At 45.9% G+C, this 12137-nt stretch overlaps 1 protein-coding gene across 6 annotated transcripts in view; it reads left to right on the top strand.

The window, feature by feature from the left end:
- The window catches only part of MYO7A (myosin VIIA), a 1239317-nt gene that overhangs the window by 1206211 nt on the left and 20969 nt on the right, over positions 1-12137 (top strand). For all 6 annotated transcript variants that reach the window (XM_069640000.1, XM_069639997.1, XM_069640001.1 and 3 more), the window contains 2 exons: positions 4346-4462; positions 4820-4903. In XM_069640000.1, the coding sequence (XP_069496101.1) occupies positions 4346-4462; positions 4820-4903 (201 nt within the window). The remainder of the gene's footprint in view (positions 1-4345; positions 4463-4819; positions 4904-12137) is intronic.

The following is a 12137-nucleotide window of genomic DNA, read 5'->3' as shown; positions in this document are numbered from 1 at the left end:
CGTCTCTGAGACTGCAGTCTCCAATCACTATGCTAAAACTATGCTTTTAAATATTTAAATCTGTATTGCTATGGTAGCAAGCACTAGATGTGTCCATTCCGAAACTGGAAAGGATGCACTTCAGGCGGCATTTGTGATCGCCACGCTATGCAGGGAGGTTTGCTTGCATTTAGATGGTGGGCGGAGACAAGGGTAAGGTGAGTCCATAGAGGACCCATCTATTTGACAGAAACACTCCCTTCATTCTATGTTTTCCTTTTAGAGTGGTGGTAAGGATTATGAGAGTAATATGTGTAAATATTGGCTATATATTGTCAAACCGAAAAATGTCCCCTGTCGGGGGATTCTCATTAACCAAGAGTAAATTAGGGGCTACCATCCACCTGGAATCATTACTGAATTTTTACAGAACCAAAAAATAAACAATACGTAATACTAAAGTGTACAGCTCAAATCAGGAACATTTTCACTGTCCAACTGCTTATGGGTGATTTGGTCCCAAATGAACAATGGACACTCAGTTGAATTAGGGCACTTTCATATTTGGGTCGACAATTGATACAAGAGGGAACACTTCAACAGCTAAATAATTCCACAACGGGTTTTATGCCCCCCGTTTCATCTGTTACATCCACACTGGATTTGTCTACGGCAGGGGTCTGCAGTCTTTGGCTCTCCCAATGTTTCAACTACAATTCCCATAATATCTGGCTATTCACTATTCTGGTTAGGGATGATGGCAGTTGTAGTCCACAACACCTGTAGATCCAAATGGTGCAGACTCCTGGTCTGCACCAAATAGCGGAACATGCTATGAGAGAAGCACGGCCAAGTCACTATCCAGGCATCAATAATAAGAGCAGATCTGGGTGGGCTTAGAGCATGGAATGGTGGATGGAAGGTTTTTAATGAATCATAACCACTCGAATTGCTCTGGGCAACCGTCCAAATTCTTATTGTTTGTCTGGTCTGCAAATACAGGTAGGGGAATGCCATTTTTAAACCTGGCTTGCCCCCAGACAAAAGAGGGAGTCCAGCTGAAAGTGCAAGGGCACTCAGCTTCTGCAAAAGAGCAAGAGCAACCCCAGACATGCTTTGTCAGAATGGGTATCAACAGTGAGGTGTAGCTTGGCGCAGCAAGCTTACTATCCATTGCTGAGCATACCCGATGACTTGTGGAATTGTGAAGAGTGACAGGTGGAAGCCTTTGAGTGGATCATTAAAACTGGCCTTTGGACTCTCTCACAAAATCATTGGATCAGAATGCCTGTGTCCTTACAGCACCTTGAAGATGTGGCACTACCCATACTTCTCCTTTATCAGTTTTAGATGATATCTTGCTGGGTTTCAACTTAGTCACTAGGTTATGTGCATAGATGCAATTGGCATATGAGCACCACCAAGTGCTCAAGATAAAATTTTGAAGTAGGAGTATTTGACTCCCTACCTTTGAAAGATGGGAGTAAGATGATTTTTTAGGGAGTAAAAAAGTAAGTCCCATTCCCAATGGGAGGTAGTATTTTATAAGAGTGAAAATATGTTTTTGACATTAAAACAAAATATTTTTGTAATATTTATTCGTACCTTATTCATGGACACTAAAAGATAATTTTTTAGCTCTTTGGCTCAGAAAACAACAATAGCTTCTTCCCGTGGTACGACATACACTACTGGTCCAAACATATCCATGGAACTGTGTCGGGGTGCGGTAGGGGGCTGGAACACAAGTTCTCATGTCGGTTTCCTATTTTTTGTTGGGAGTATTTTTACTCCCTATTTTTATTTCTCCAGCATGGGGTCTGGCATGGATTCACATGCTCATGAATATTCCCCGTCATCAGGCTGGGAATCCTCGGTAAAGAAAAAATCGGTATCAGTTTTGTTTCTGATCTGTCTTTCTTAGTAGTAACCAATCACTGATCTCTGGGTCATACTGCCCCCAGCCAATGACTGCCCTCTCCCTAAGCCCCTCCCCTGGCAGCCATCCTCAGATTTTTACTGCACGTTCAAGTGTTGGGAGTCCTCGTGCTTTAGCTCTCGAGCTTTTACTGCGTTTTCGCGTTTTCTCAGAGAATTTTCTCATTTTTTCGGTTTTACCGAGTCTCAAGCTCCACCGTTTCTACTGCCGATAACGGGGACCCGTTTCCGAATTCTTCTATGCCCCTCAAGGGTGAAGTTTTCGTCAAGTTATGCTTCTTGGAGGATTCCAGAAGATCTGTGGCCTACCTCAACGGACATGGCCCAGGACAAGGGAAGCTTGCCGCCCGGATCCAAGCTGTTCAGGAGCTGCCCAGGTTGTGGATTGCAAAATGTTTTCAAGGAGGACGGGCATTCGAGATGTGTCTACTGCCTTCATGAGGACAAGACGCACGTGGAGAAGAATCGGGCGTTCTGCAAGAACCTGTCGGAACGGACCATACAAGATCGTCGTTCCCGCCTCGCCGCCTGGCTGGAGAAGGGCACAGCAGTTGAGAAGGCGAAGAAAAAGTCTGAGCGGTCTTCTAAGTCCTGTGAGAGCGCCCTGGTGACGGGGGCCCAACAGAAGGCCAAGCACCGTGAGTCTGCGGGCACCGGGAGCGCCGAAAGGTCGGGCTCCTCGGCTGCCAGGCAGGGCGCGACTTCCCCGGCACGATCAACCACGAGCCAGCGCTCTGGTTCGGGGAAGAGGAAGTCCGAGAACCCGGGTAAGCTTCTGGAGAGGCCCCGGTCGATCTCGAAGGGAGCCGAGGGGGAGCGAGGCGATGACCCTCCCCCCAAAGCGAAGGCCCAGGAAGCACCTAAGATGGTGAGGGCCTTGATCCAACCGGCAAAGGCCTCTATCGAGGTTGTCGCAGCTGCCCTCGCGAAGCCGGCAGAGGCTACGCCAGTGGAGGTGGCCTCAGGGCCCAGAGTTTCCCTGCCACCGCGGAGGGAATCCTCTTTCCAGACCATCGTTAAGACCCCCGTGAAGACCCCGGTGGAAAAAGAGCGGGGGGGGGGGCGGTGGCCATTACGGACTCGGAGTCAGCCTCCGAGGAGGATCCGGTGGAAACGGTGAAAGGCCTCAATGAGAGGTTCATAGGCCTCCACGAGAGGTTCGAGAAGGTTCGATCCCAGGGGAAGGTTCCCGCTGATGTGATCGAAGATAGTGACGATGGTGACGACGAGGGCCCAGTGGAATTACAATTCTTTGTAATTAAATGTGTCTGACACACCCCTTATCTGTAGGACTGGTACCACCTCCATTCCACCCTTCTTGTATTTTCATCTGCATTTCTGTATATGGAATTTGGTGGATGTAAAACAAGATGATTTAACTTAAAAAATGGAATAACTATCATTCTAATGATGCTATTTGGGCTGTGGAGAGAAGGTGCAATAATTCATGGACACGTGTCTGCAAACTGATGCGATATATAAAATGACTTTTCATTCATGTGACTCCATTTTGCTTTGGTAACCCAGGCTTGAGAGTGCTTTGACCACGCTACCTCCAGTTCCAGCATCACTAAGTTGGTTATGTCTGGCCCACCAGCATTACTCTTCGGCTCCTTTCTTTGGGGTCCTAATCCTGGAATTTAATAACTATAGATTGGCGAGTACTGGGAAGAAAGAGAGTATCAGTGATATCGGGTGGAGTAATGAGTAGAATGTATTGGAGATGGAAATCTTTGCACAAGCGAGAGCGAGTGGGCAAGATGGAGGGGGCCAGTAGGACACGCTAGTGTTAGGCAGAAGGCTGACGGAAGCAGAGCGTGTGGCCTTGTGATGAGATGAATGGAGAAGTTATGGGACCATTGAGCTCGTACCATGCCATTAGGGAAGATGGGTACAGCCAAACTACTAAGAGAAGTCTATTGCAGAGTGCTAAGAGTTTCTTTGCAATGGATCTGACAAATCCATTAGGAAAGCAGGGAAGATAAGGGCTGTGTTTATGCAGCTTCAGTTTTTCAAGACTATGATGGTAAGGATCTGGAAGAGAGTTTTTTCAATGATACGCTACATAATCAGCTGTGATTTGACAGTGTTGCAAAGTTAGAAAAGTTTGTGATTGGACGAGTGTTTGGACAGAAGACTTGAAGGTGTTGAATTTGCAGTCAAGAGATGAGGTAGGGCACAGGTATTTTATTTAAAGTAAAGTGTTGTGAAAGAGTGTGCACAGATGTCCAGTTTAGATTTTGGGATTGTCATTGTAACTCCAACCCGGACGGTGTCCAGATGTAATGATCTGGATGGACCTCCATGTTCAAAGTCTGCAATCGTAATTTGGAGTAGGGTACAACCAACGCATCTGAAAGAACTTACTTTGCACAGTCAGTAAATTATGTGTGTGTCCTGCTATAACAATGTGTATTTTCTCTTGCAGTCCATTGTGGCATACTTCAATAAGCATGCTGGGAAAACCAGAGAGGAAGCCAAACTTGCTTTCCTCAAGACCATCTTCAAGTGGTCTACCTTTGGTTCTGCCTTTTTCGAAGTTAAGGTAGGACAGTGGCACCTCTTAAAATTTGTTTTCAGGATTTATCTTTCCATTGGGGAATCTGGGTGATATTAAGGAATACACAATGAACCATGTAAAAATAAACTAAAACTAAAGTAAACTTGTATTCTTTGCTCATGTAACATGAACAGACATACATGACCTCTCTCCCATTGTCTACAAACCTTAGCTTGCCATACATCTCTCAGCAATTATGTAATTGATATTGTCATGTCCTGGTGGAAGAGAATGTCTAAATAGTGTAGTGTGAAAAAACGGAATTTAGAAGATTTGTATTGCAAAATAATCTTTCTAAGCATCTGTGCGTCATTTTACATATTTCTTTTTACTTTCCTGTAGCAAACAACTGAGCCAAATTTCCCTGAGATCCTTCTAATAGCGATAAACAAGCATGGGGTCAGCCTAATTGATCCAAAAACCAAGGTAACGTATTTTAAAATAGTATATGTTGGAACTGCATTGACACCTTTTAGTTTTGGCTGAAAGTTGGCAAAGTATTACTGTGTAAATGGTCTTTTTGATTGGTGTAAGTATACATTTGAGTTTGGCTCTCTTTTTCCTTGCTGATGCCAGATTATCTAATATTTGCACCGGTGCTAAATAATTGAGCAAATGCTGTTAGAACCTGGGACCACATTTTCAAACCTCTGCCCTTGTGCAAAAAAAATTGAGCAAATACATAAACTGCCAATTGTGCCGAATAGATGATATGGAAAGGAGCAAATACATTTAGCCCCAATCTGTATTATCCGCAAATGTTTTTCTTTATGGGCAAAATGAAGCAGACTGTTTTTTACTATGTTTGCTGCGTAACATAGAAATGTTGTAAACACATTTCTTTCTATGTACGTAGTAAACATAGCAGAAAAAGTGTGATTTTGTTTTTTGCCTTTATTCATATGTTTTACATGATGGGAATTGTGACAAAACCTGTTTGCTCCATTTCGTATGTTCTGTTACATACCAAACATACAGGGTCATTCTGAGTTTGGCGGATTCACATTTGGGAAATCCGCCAAACGGTATTACTGTTACTGCCGGCTTACCACCTCGGAGCTGGAGGTAGTATTATTTTGGAGTCTCATAGGACTTGGCGTTTGACAGAATTTCCACCAGTGGTAAGTCCACCAGTGGTAATTCTGCCATATTTAGGAGGTAGACTAGTGGAAATACCACCAGTCAAGGGCTGGAGTTTTTTCTTTCACTTTACCTACAAAGTCGGAAACAGTCGGTGTGGTAAAAGTGGTGTTAATACATTACCACCACTTTTTTATTACACTTCCAAACTCAGAATGACCCTCCATAGTAAAGTGATTCCTTTTTGTCCTAATGAATTATTTTTAGATCATACAGATTGGAGCAAAGAGTCTGATCATAGGCGCCTTCCCCCACTTGGGAGTTTGATGGCCCAGAAGAAAGGCTCCCAAACTAAACAGCATGAATAGCTTCATGGCCACCTTTTAAATACTTGAGGACACATAAGCCTCCAGCCCCCATTTATCCTTATGTTTCAAATACCAAGACAGCATGGGTCCTTTGTGTGGTTAGCCAACATCACCTCCTTTGTCTCATCCCAAAATCTTGCATGTCGCTTAGCTTAAGTAGTTGTACATAAAATCTGTTGAAAATGCACAATATTCACCATAGCTCTAAAACGGAAGGAATTTGAATGGCAGATGAGGCCATATTTTTTGTGCTTGGTGACTTTGACAAAGAGGTAGTTTAGCTAAAACTGTGGGCGCTTTTCTCTCTGCAGCCTCGAACATTAGGGCCCAGACGATATTGTAATCTGTCTGGAACATTGTCCTCATGTATGTTTTTACTGTGATTGGTAACGGGTACACTGGATATTCACTGAGGTTGCAAAAAATCTGTTTGACTTCTTTTTTTAAAAGGTAGGATATGTATAGCATTGATTGCCTTTTTTAAATATATATTCTATTGGGAATTCCTATTTCAGTTAACAGTAGTGTTTTTATAACAGGTTTTGCATTGTTTTTTCTCTGCTGTCACAAAAGGCTCCGGAGCCCCACCTCCTTTTTTTTCTTCATGGGCCATCCCCCAATGTCTCTTCCCTCATGCAACACTTAGTGTGACTGTGGGTGACTGGGACCTACCACCAAAAGCACAACAACAGGCACCCCCTTCTCCTCCAAGACCTGGCAAGTTACAGCCTTGTCCTCGGTGAAGAAAAGATCCTTGTCCTCCTGCACTTCACCCTATGGTACAATGCCCAGTTGAGCATCATGAGTTCTATTCCTTTCTGAGGACTCGCAATAGACAAAAACAACAAGGATTGACTTGCAGACAAAAGGAAAGGGTTCTCTAACTCACAAAGGAAGGTGTCTAAACAGAGGAAGGATTCTCTTGTTCATATACAAAAATGGGAGCATGTTTTAGGGTCCGCAAACTAGCAGGAATCCAAGAGGAATCTTTTGTTTATTATTTTTATTTTGGGGGTAAACAGCAAGGTAAAGGAAACAAATGATTGATATCACACATGGAATAATAGGACAAACTCGCAACCAAACAGGATTAGGAATACGAAAGAAAAAAGGACTTTTTAACTTTCTGGGGTGATACAAAGGGTGAAAGAAACAGGCGGAAGGCCAGTGACAAAATGTTTGGTGTTTTTAAAATGTTTACACAGGAAGGACAAACGGGGGTGAGTATAAACACACAGACACAAAATGGAGCTGATAAGGATCAGCAAGCACTAAAAACCAAAATACTTGCAAAAAAGACCTACAAACTCCTCCAAAATGTTTATAAGCTGTGGGTCTACCGTGTGTGCTCCTACTCTTACAGCCTAATAAAATGCGCAAAAGGAACGTGAAAGTGTGCTGGGCCTTTCAAAGGGCCACCAAACCTCACTACAGCTAACGGACGATCCTTCAGATGGCGTAATTTCTCCCCAGGAGGGAGTACCTTTCTATTAGGTTATGTAGGTGAGACCGCTATCCAAGAGTACCCCTAGGGATGGTAAAACGTGGGAGGACCTCATGGGGAGGAAATCCCCTCCTGGGGACAAGGACGTAACTCTGGGGAAAACCCTTGTCGCATCCCAACCTTATAACATAGCCACGTCACCCAAGCCTTCTAAAAAAATAGTTAATTCAGAAACTATGTGCTACTGTACTAGTTTGAACATTCTCCTGACAACAAGTACTGGGACGAAGAAAAATGATTGAATGTAACTGTATCCCGCCAAGAGTCTGTCCCCGTTTGAAACCAAACGGGATATGCATCTTTCCAGAGAAACAAGAAGAGAATCCTTGTTTTTGTCTATTTAAAGTCTGCAAGAAGCAGTTCCTCAGAGGAGGGGTTCTGGAAAACCAAGAACTACTCAAGCAGCCTCTTCTTCGTACCAGTGGGGCAGGCTGAGGAGCCTTAGTGGTAAACAAAGGAAATGTATTTATTCTATTTGTTTATTTCTATAGCCCCGCAGGCATCAGGGTGCATAACATAGACACAGAAGGTAGAAACAGAGTAGACGGGACAAGGAGCAATCATGACTGCAAGGGGGCTAAACCAGGAAAGAGTAAGCTAAAGAGTTAACAAGCACAGCAACCTTGAAATGAATGTGGGTGGGGACCGGCAGCCAGTGCAGGTCCTGTCTGCTGCTAGAGATATGTTCTCTCCTTGTTTTCCCTTTTATGATGCCCACTGCATCGTTCCATACAATTTGTAGTTTTTGCAGACATTTTCTTGTTTATTTATTTGTTTTTGCATTTATTACAGTGCACAAAACCCTCGGGTATCTAGGCGCTAGTTACACTTAGGGAAATCGAGAAGAAGGGGAGGTGAATAGTCTCAGATGCAAAACAGTTGGTTGAACAGCCAGGTCTTTAAGTTTCTGCGGAAGGTCCAGTAGGCCTGTTCTTCTCTCAAAGTAGGAGAGTGATTGTTCGAGAGTTTAGCAGCCACGACCGGGAAACTTTTACCTCCCACAAGAAGCGATTGAAGTTGATAATCTTCAGGAGGTGTGAGTTTGAGGATCTGAGAGGTCGGGCCCGTAAGTATTTCTCCACGCAGCGTGAGAGGTAGCACAGAGCAGTATTGGAGAGACACCGATGGACCACGGAAGGTGTTTTGCACTTAATCCTTTGCCGGATGGACAGCCAGTGTGCCTCTGTCCTGGCTTTCGATATGTGATCAGATTTGGAGAGACCGGTGGCCGCTAGGAGAGCATTTTTCTGAATCATCTGGAGTTTAAGGTTGCGTTCAGAGGTGCCAGTAAACAGGGCGTTGCAGTAGTCAAGCTTTGCTCGTGTGATAGCTCTTGCAATGGAAAGGCAGTTGGGAGTGGAGAGGAATGGCTTGCTGGCATGAAGCAGTTTGGCAATGTAAGCTGCAGATGAGGATTGAGTTCACATGGCGTGTGAGGTCGAGGTTGGCGTCTAGGTAAACGCCAAGGGTTTTGGCAGTGGCAGAGGTGGTGATTCGGTTACCGTCAATGATAAATTCTTTGTAGGCTGGGTCGATGTTGCGCAGTGTGGAGTGGGAACCAACAATGAAGATTTCCGTTTTATCGTTGTTAAGGCAGAGTAAGTGGAAACCCAACCAGTTTTGTATGACTTAATGTACACAGATTATGGTGGCTGAGTCTTGAGGGTAGTAGCCGGTAAGGGGGATAAGGAGCTGCGTGTCATCAGCGTAGTTCGTGTAAAATATGCCCAGTCTGTCATGTGGTCGAAGAGGGGTTCCATATACATATTGTAGAGGGTAGGGGAGAGGCAGGAGCCTTGTGGAAGTCTGCAAGTGATATGGATAGGTTCTGTGGACAAGTCATTGATGAAGACTCGAGAGGATCTATCAGCTACAAAAGACCTAATCCAATTGGTTGCTGATGTAGTTGGCTGTCTCGGTGAGTTGAGATCAGAGGATATGGTGGTCAACCACATAGAATGCTGCGGATAGGTCCAGCAGCATAACGAGGACGGGTTTGCCTGTGTCCTTAATGGCATCGATTTGTATTTTCAAGTCAAGTAGGGCAGTTTCGGTTCCGTGTTTGGGACGGAAGCCTGATTGGCGAACTCTCAGGATATTGTTCTCCTCAAGATATTGTTGAACTTGGATGTATGCAACACGATCAAAATCTTCAGGAGGTAGAATACCGTAGTAATGGGGTGATAGTTTGTCGGTATGGGAGGGTTGAGGGAGGTTTTTTTGAGCAGTAGTAGTACCCATGCTTCAGTAGTAATGGGGCGATAGTTTGTCGGTATGGGAGGGTCGAGGAAGGGTATTTTGAGCAGTAGTAGTACCCATGCTTCAGTAGTAATGGGGCGATAGTTTGTCGGTATGGGAGGGTCGAGTGAGGGTTTTTTGATCAGTAGTAGTACCCATGCTTCCGTAGTAATGGGGCGATAGTTTGTCGGTATGGGAGGGTCGAGGGAGGTTTTTTTGAGCAGTAGTAGTACCCATGCTTCCGTCAAGGATGTTGGCACCGAATTGGTGATGATGAAGGCATGGATGATGGCTTTGAAAAAGGTAGTAAGTGATTTGGCGCAGTCTTTGATGACTGGGGCTGAGCAAGTGTCACCTTTGCAGCGCAATGGTTTGAGATTTTTGATGATCTTGGAGACGTCCATTATGAGGCTGGGTGGAATTTGAAAGGGGTGCAGGTGAGGGTTGGTAAGGGGCTGGGTGCTGTGTGCGAAGGTGGTTTGGTTAGACTGACAAGTTGTTTGGCGCAGGTTTTTTCTTTGAGGGAGATGACTTTTCCAGTGAGGGCGTTTCGTAATTTGCCACACCAAGCGCTGTCCACTGTTCAGTCTGGCTGCGTTGGGGAGGGGGGTCTATAGCTCCCGGAGTATTGTAAAAAGTTCCTGGGAGTTGGACTTGGCTTTGATGATTCTGGAGTTGTAGCTGTTAGCTTTGGCAGTGTGGATTTCCCTTCTATAGTCTTTGGTGGGGGAGGAGAAGAGGGCTTTGATTGCCGAGGAGTTTTTTTTTCTCCATGCTAGCTCAGAAGAGTGCTTTTTGGCACAGGCTTCAAGGAGTTCAGGAGTAAACCAGGCGTTGAGGGTTTGGCTTTCTTGAGTTTGAGGTGGGCAAGTGTGTCTACTGCCTGGGCAATGGTTTGATTGTAGAGGTTAACTAGTGTTACTGGGTCTGTCACTGATGATGGGGGTGCGCAAGGGTAGCAAGTAACAGGGCGAGGTTGCTAGGGTTCAGGTTTTTTTATGCACCTGGCCATACCTTCAGGTTTGGTCAGGTGAACTTGTTTAGGTCGATCTGAGTGTGGGATTGTGAAGGCAATGGTATGGTGGTCGGACCATGGGCAATTGGAGTTGACGGGGGTGGAGATGTTTCAGTTGAGGTCACTGATCCAATCTAGGGTACGGCATTGATCGTGGGTGGGCTCGAGGGAGTGCTGTGTAAGCCAGCATGGTTAAGGGCTGTGGCTACGCTGTAGGCCGTTGCGTCTGCTCGGTCATTAAGGCCTAGGTTAAGGTCTCCAAGGATTACAGGATTTTGAGTTGGTCTCGAAGGCAGGTCTAGGTCCCGGTGGGGTGCGGTAGATCAGGAGGGTGGTGATGGAGTTGTTTGGAGACAAGGAGAGCTTGGCGAGTAGGGATTCGCAGTTGGGCATGGCATTGGTCTGAAAGACTCTTATGGTGAGGGTATTTTTAAAGATGAGGGCGACACCGCCTCCTGTCTTAAAGGATCTGTTACATCTTAGTATGGCATAGCCCATAGGGATGGCAATGGAAAGTGCTGGACAGCAGCGGGGTGGAGCCATGTTTCATTGATGGCAAGTAGGTCGAGGTTGTTGAAGGTTATAAGGTCCAGGATTTCAGCTGCATGGCCCAGGACTGATCTTGCGTTGATAGCTCTCAGTTACTGGACTTACAGGTAGGTCTTGCAGGCGTGTGTGTTTGCTTAGGATGTATGTAGAGGCTGGAGAATGTAGTGCAGGATGCGTGGGATGAACTGAGTGCGGAGTCTGAGGAACCTATTCCTCATACTGATCAGAGGGGGCATAGCGGTGCCAGAGTCGGGGGTTTTGAGTTCCATGGGGTCTGGTCTGTGGATCTGTGGTGGGCGGAATGATTGGAGATCGTTGTGTGGGACGCACACAGGGGTTTGCGTGCAGAATCTAAGTAATCTATTTCTCGAGAAGATCAAAGTAGCGATGGCAGTGTCATGGGTATCATGTTGTGTGGGGACTGTTCTACGAATCTGCTGTGGGTAGGGTGGTTGATGAGCGTGGTTTGTGACGTATGCTGTGATCCGAGTGCATAGCCTGAGGAGGCTATTCCTCGTAAGGATCGAGGGGTGCATAGCGATGGCGCAACGTCAGGTTTATAGGGTAGAAGGCAGGGTAGTGGCCTAGGAGAGCGTTGACGAGCGGCAAGGTGCAGGAGGGGCTGAAGCACCAAGGCGCTTACCTGCTGTCCAAATGAGGTAGGAGTTGCTGGGAGCTGGCTGGGCTTGCGTGAAGGGTGCTGTGGTTGTTCCCGGGTCTGCCTCCTTGTCCTCTCGCCTAGAATGGAGCCGATGAAGACACACCAACGCCGGGTTCGCTCTGTCCCACTAACTCGGCTTTCCCCACCTAGCACAAAGCGGTTGACGTGCTACCTGCAGCTCACAGAAGTCGACGAGGATGTACACCCACCATCCTCCAGGTGATCCTCAGCCTCTCCCACAAGCA

The sequence above is a fragment of the Ambystoma mexicanum genome, chromosome 7q, assembly GCF_040938575.1.
Source record: "Ambystoma mexicanum isolate Mex_15411 chromosome 7q, UKY_AmexF1_1, whole genome shotgun sequence".
NCBI lineage: Eukaryota > Metazoa > Chordata > Amphibia > Caudata > Ambystomatidae > Ambystoma > Ambystoma mexicanum.
Note: the sequence above shows the minus strand (reverse complement) of the source record. Positions and strands in the feature narration are given on the sequence as shown.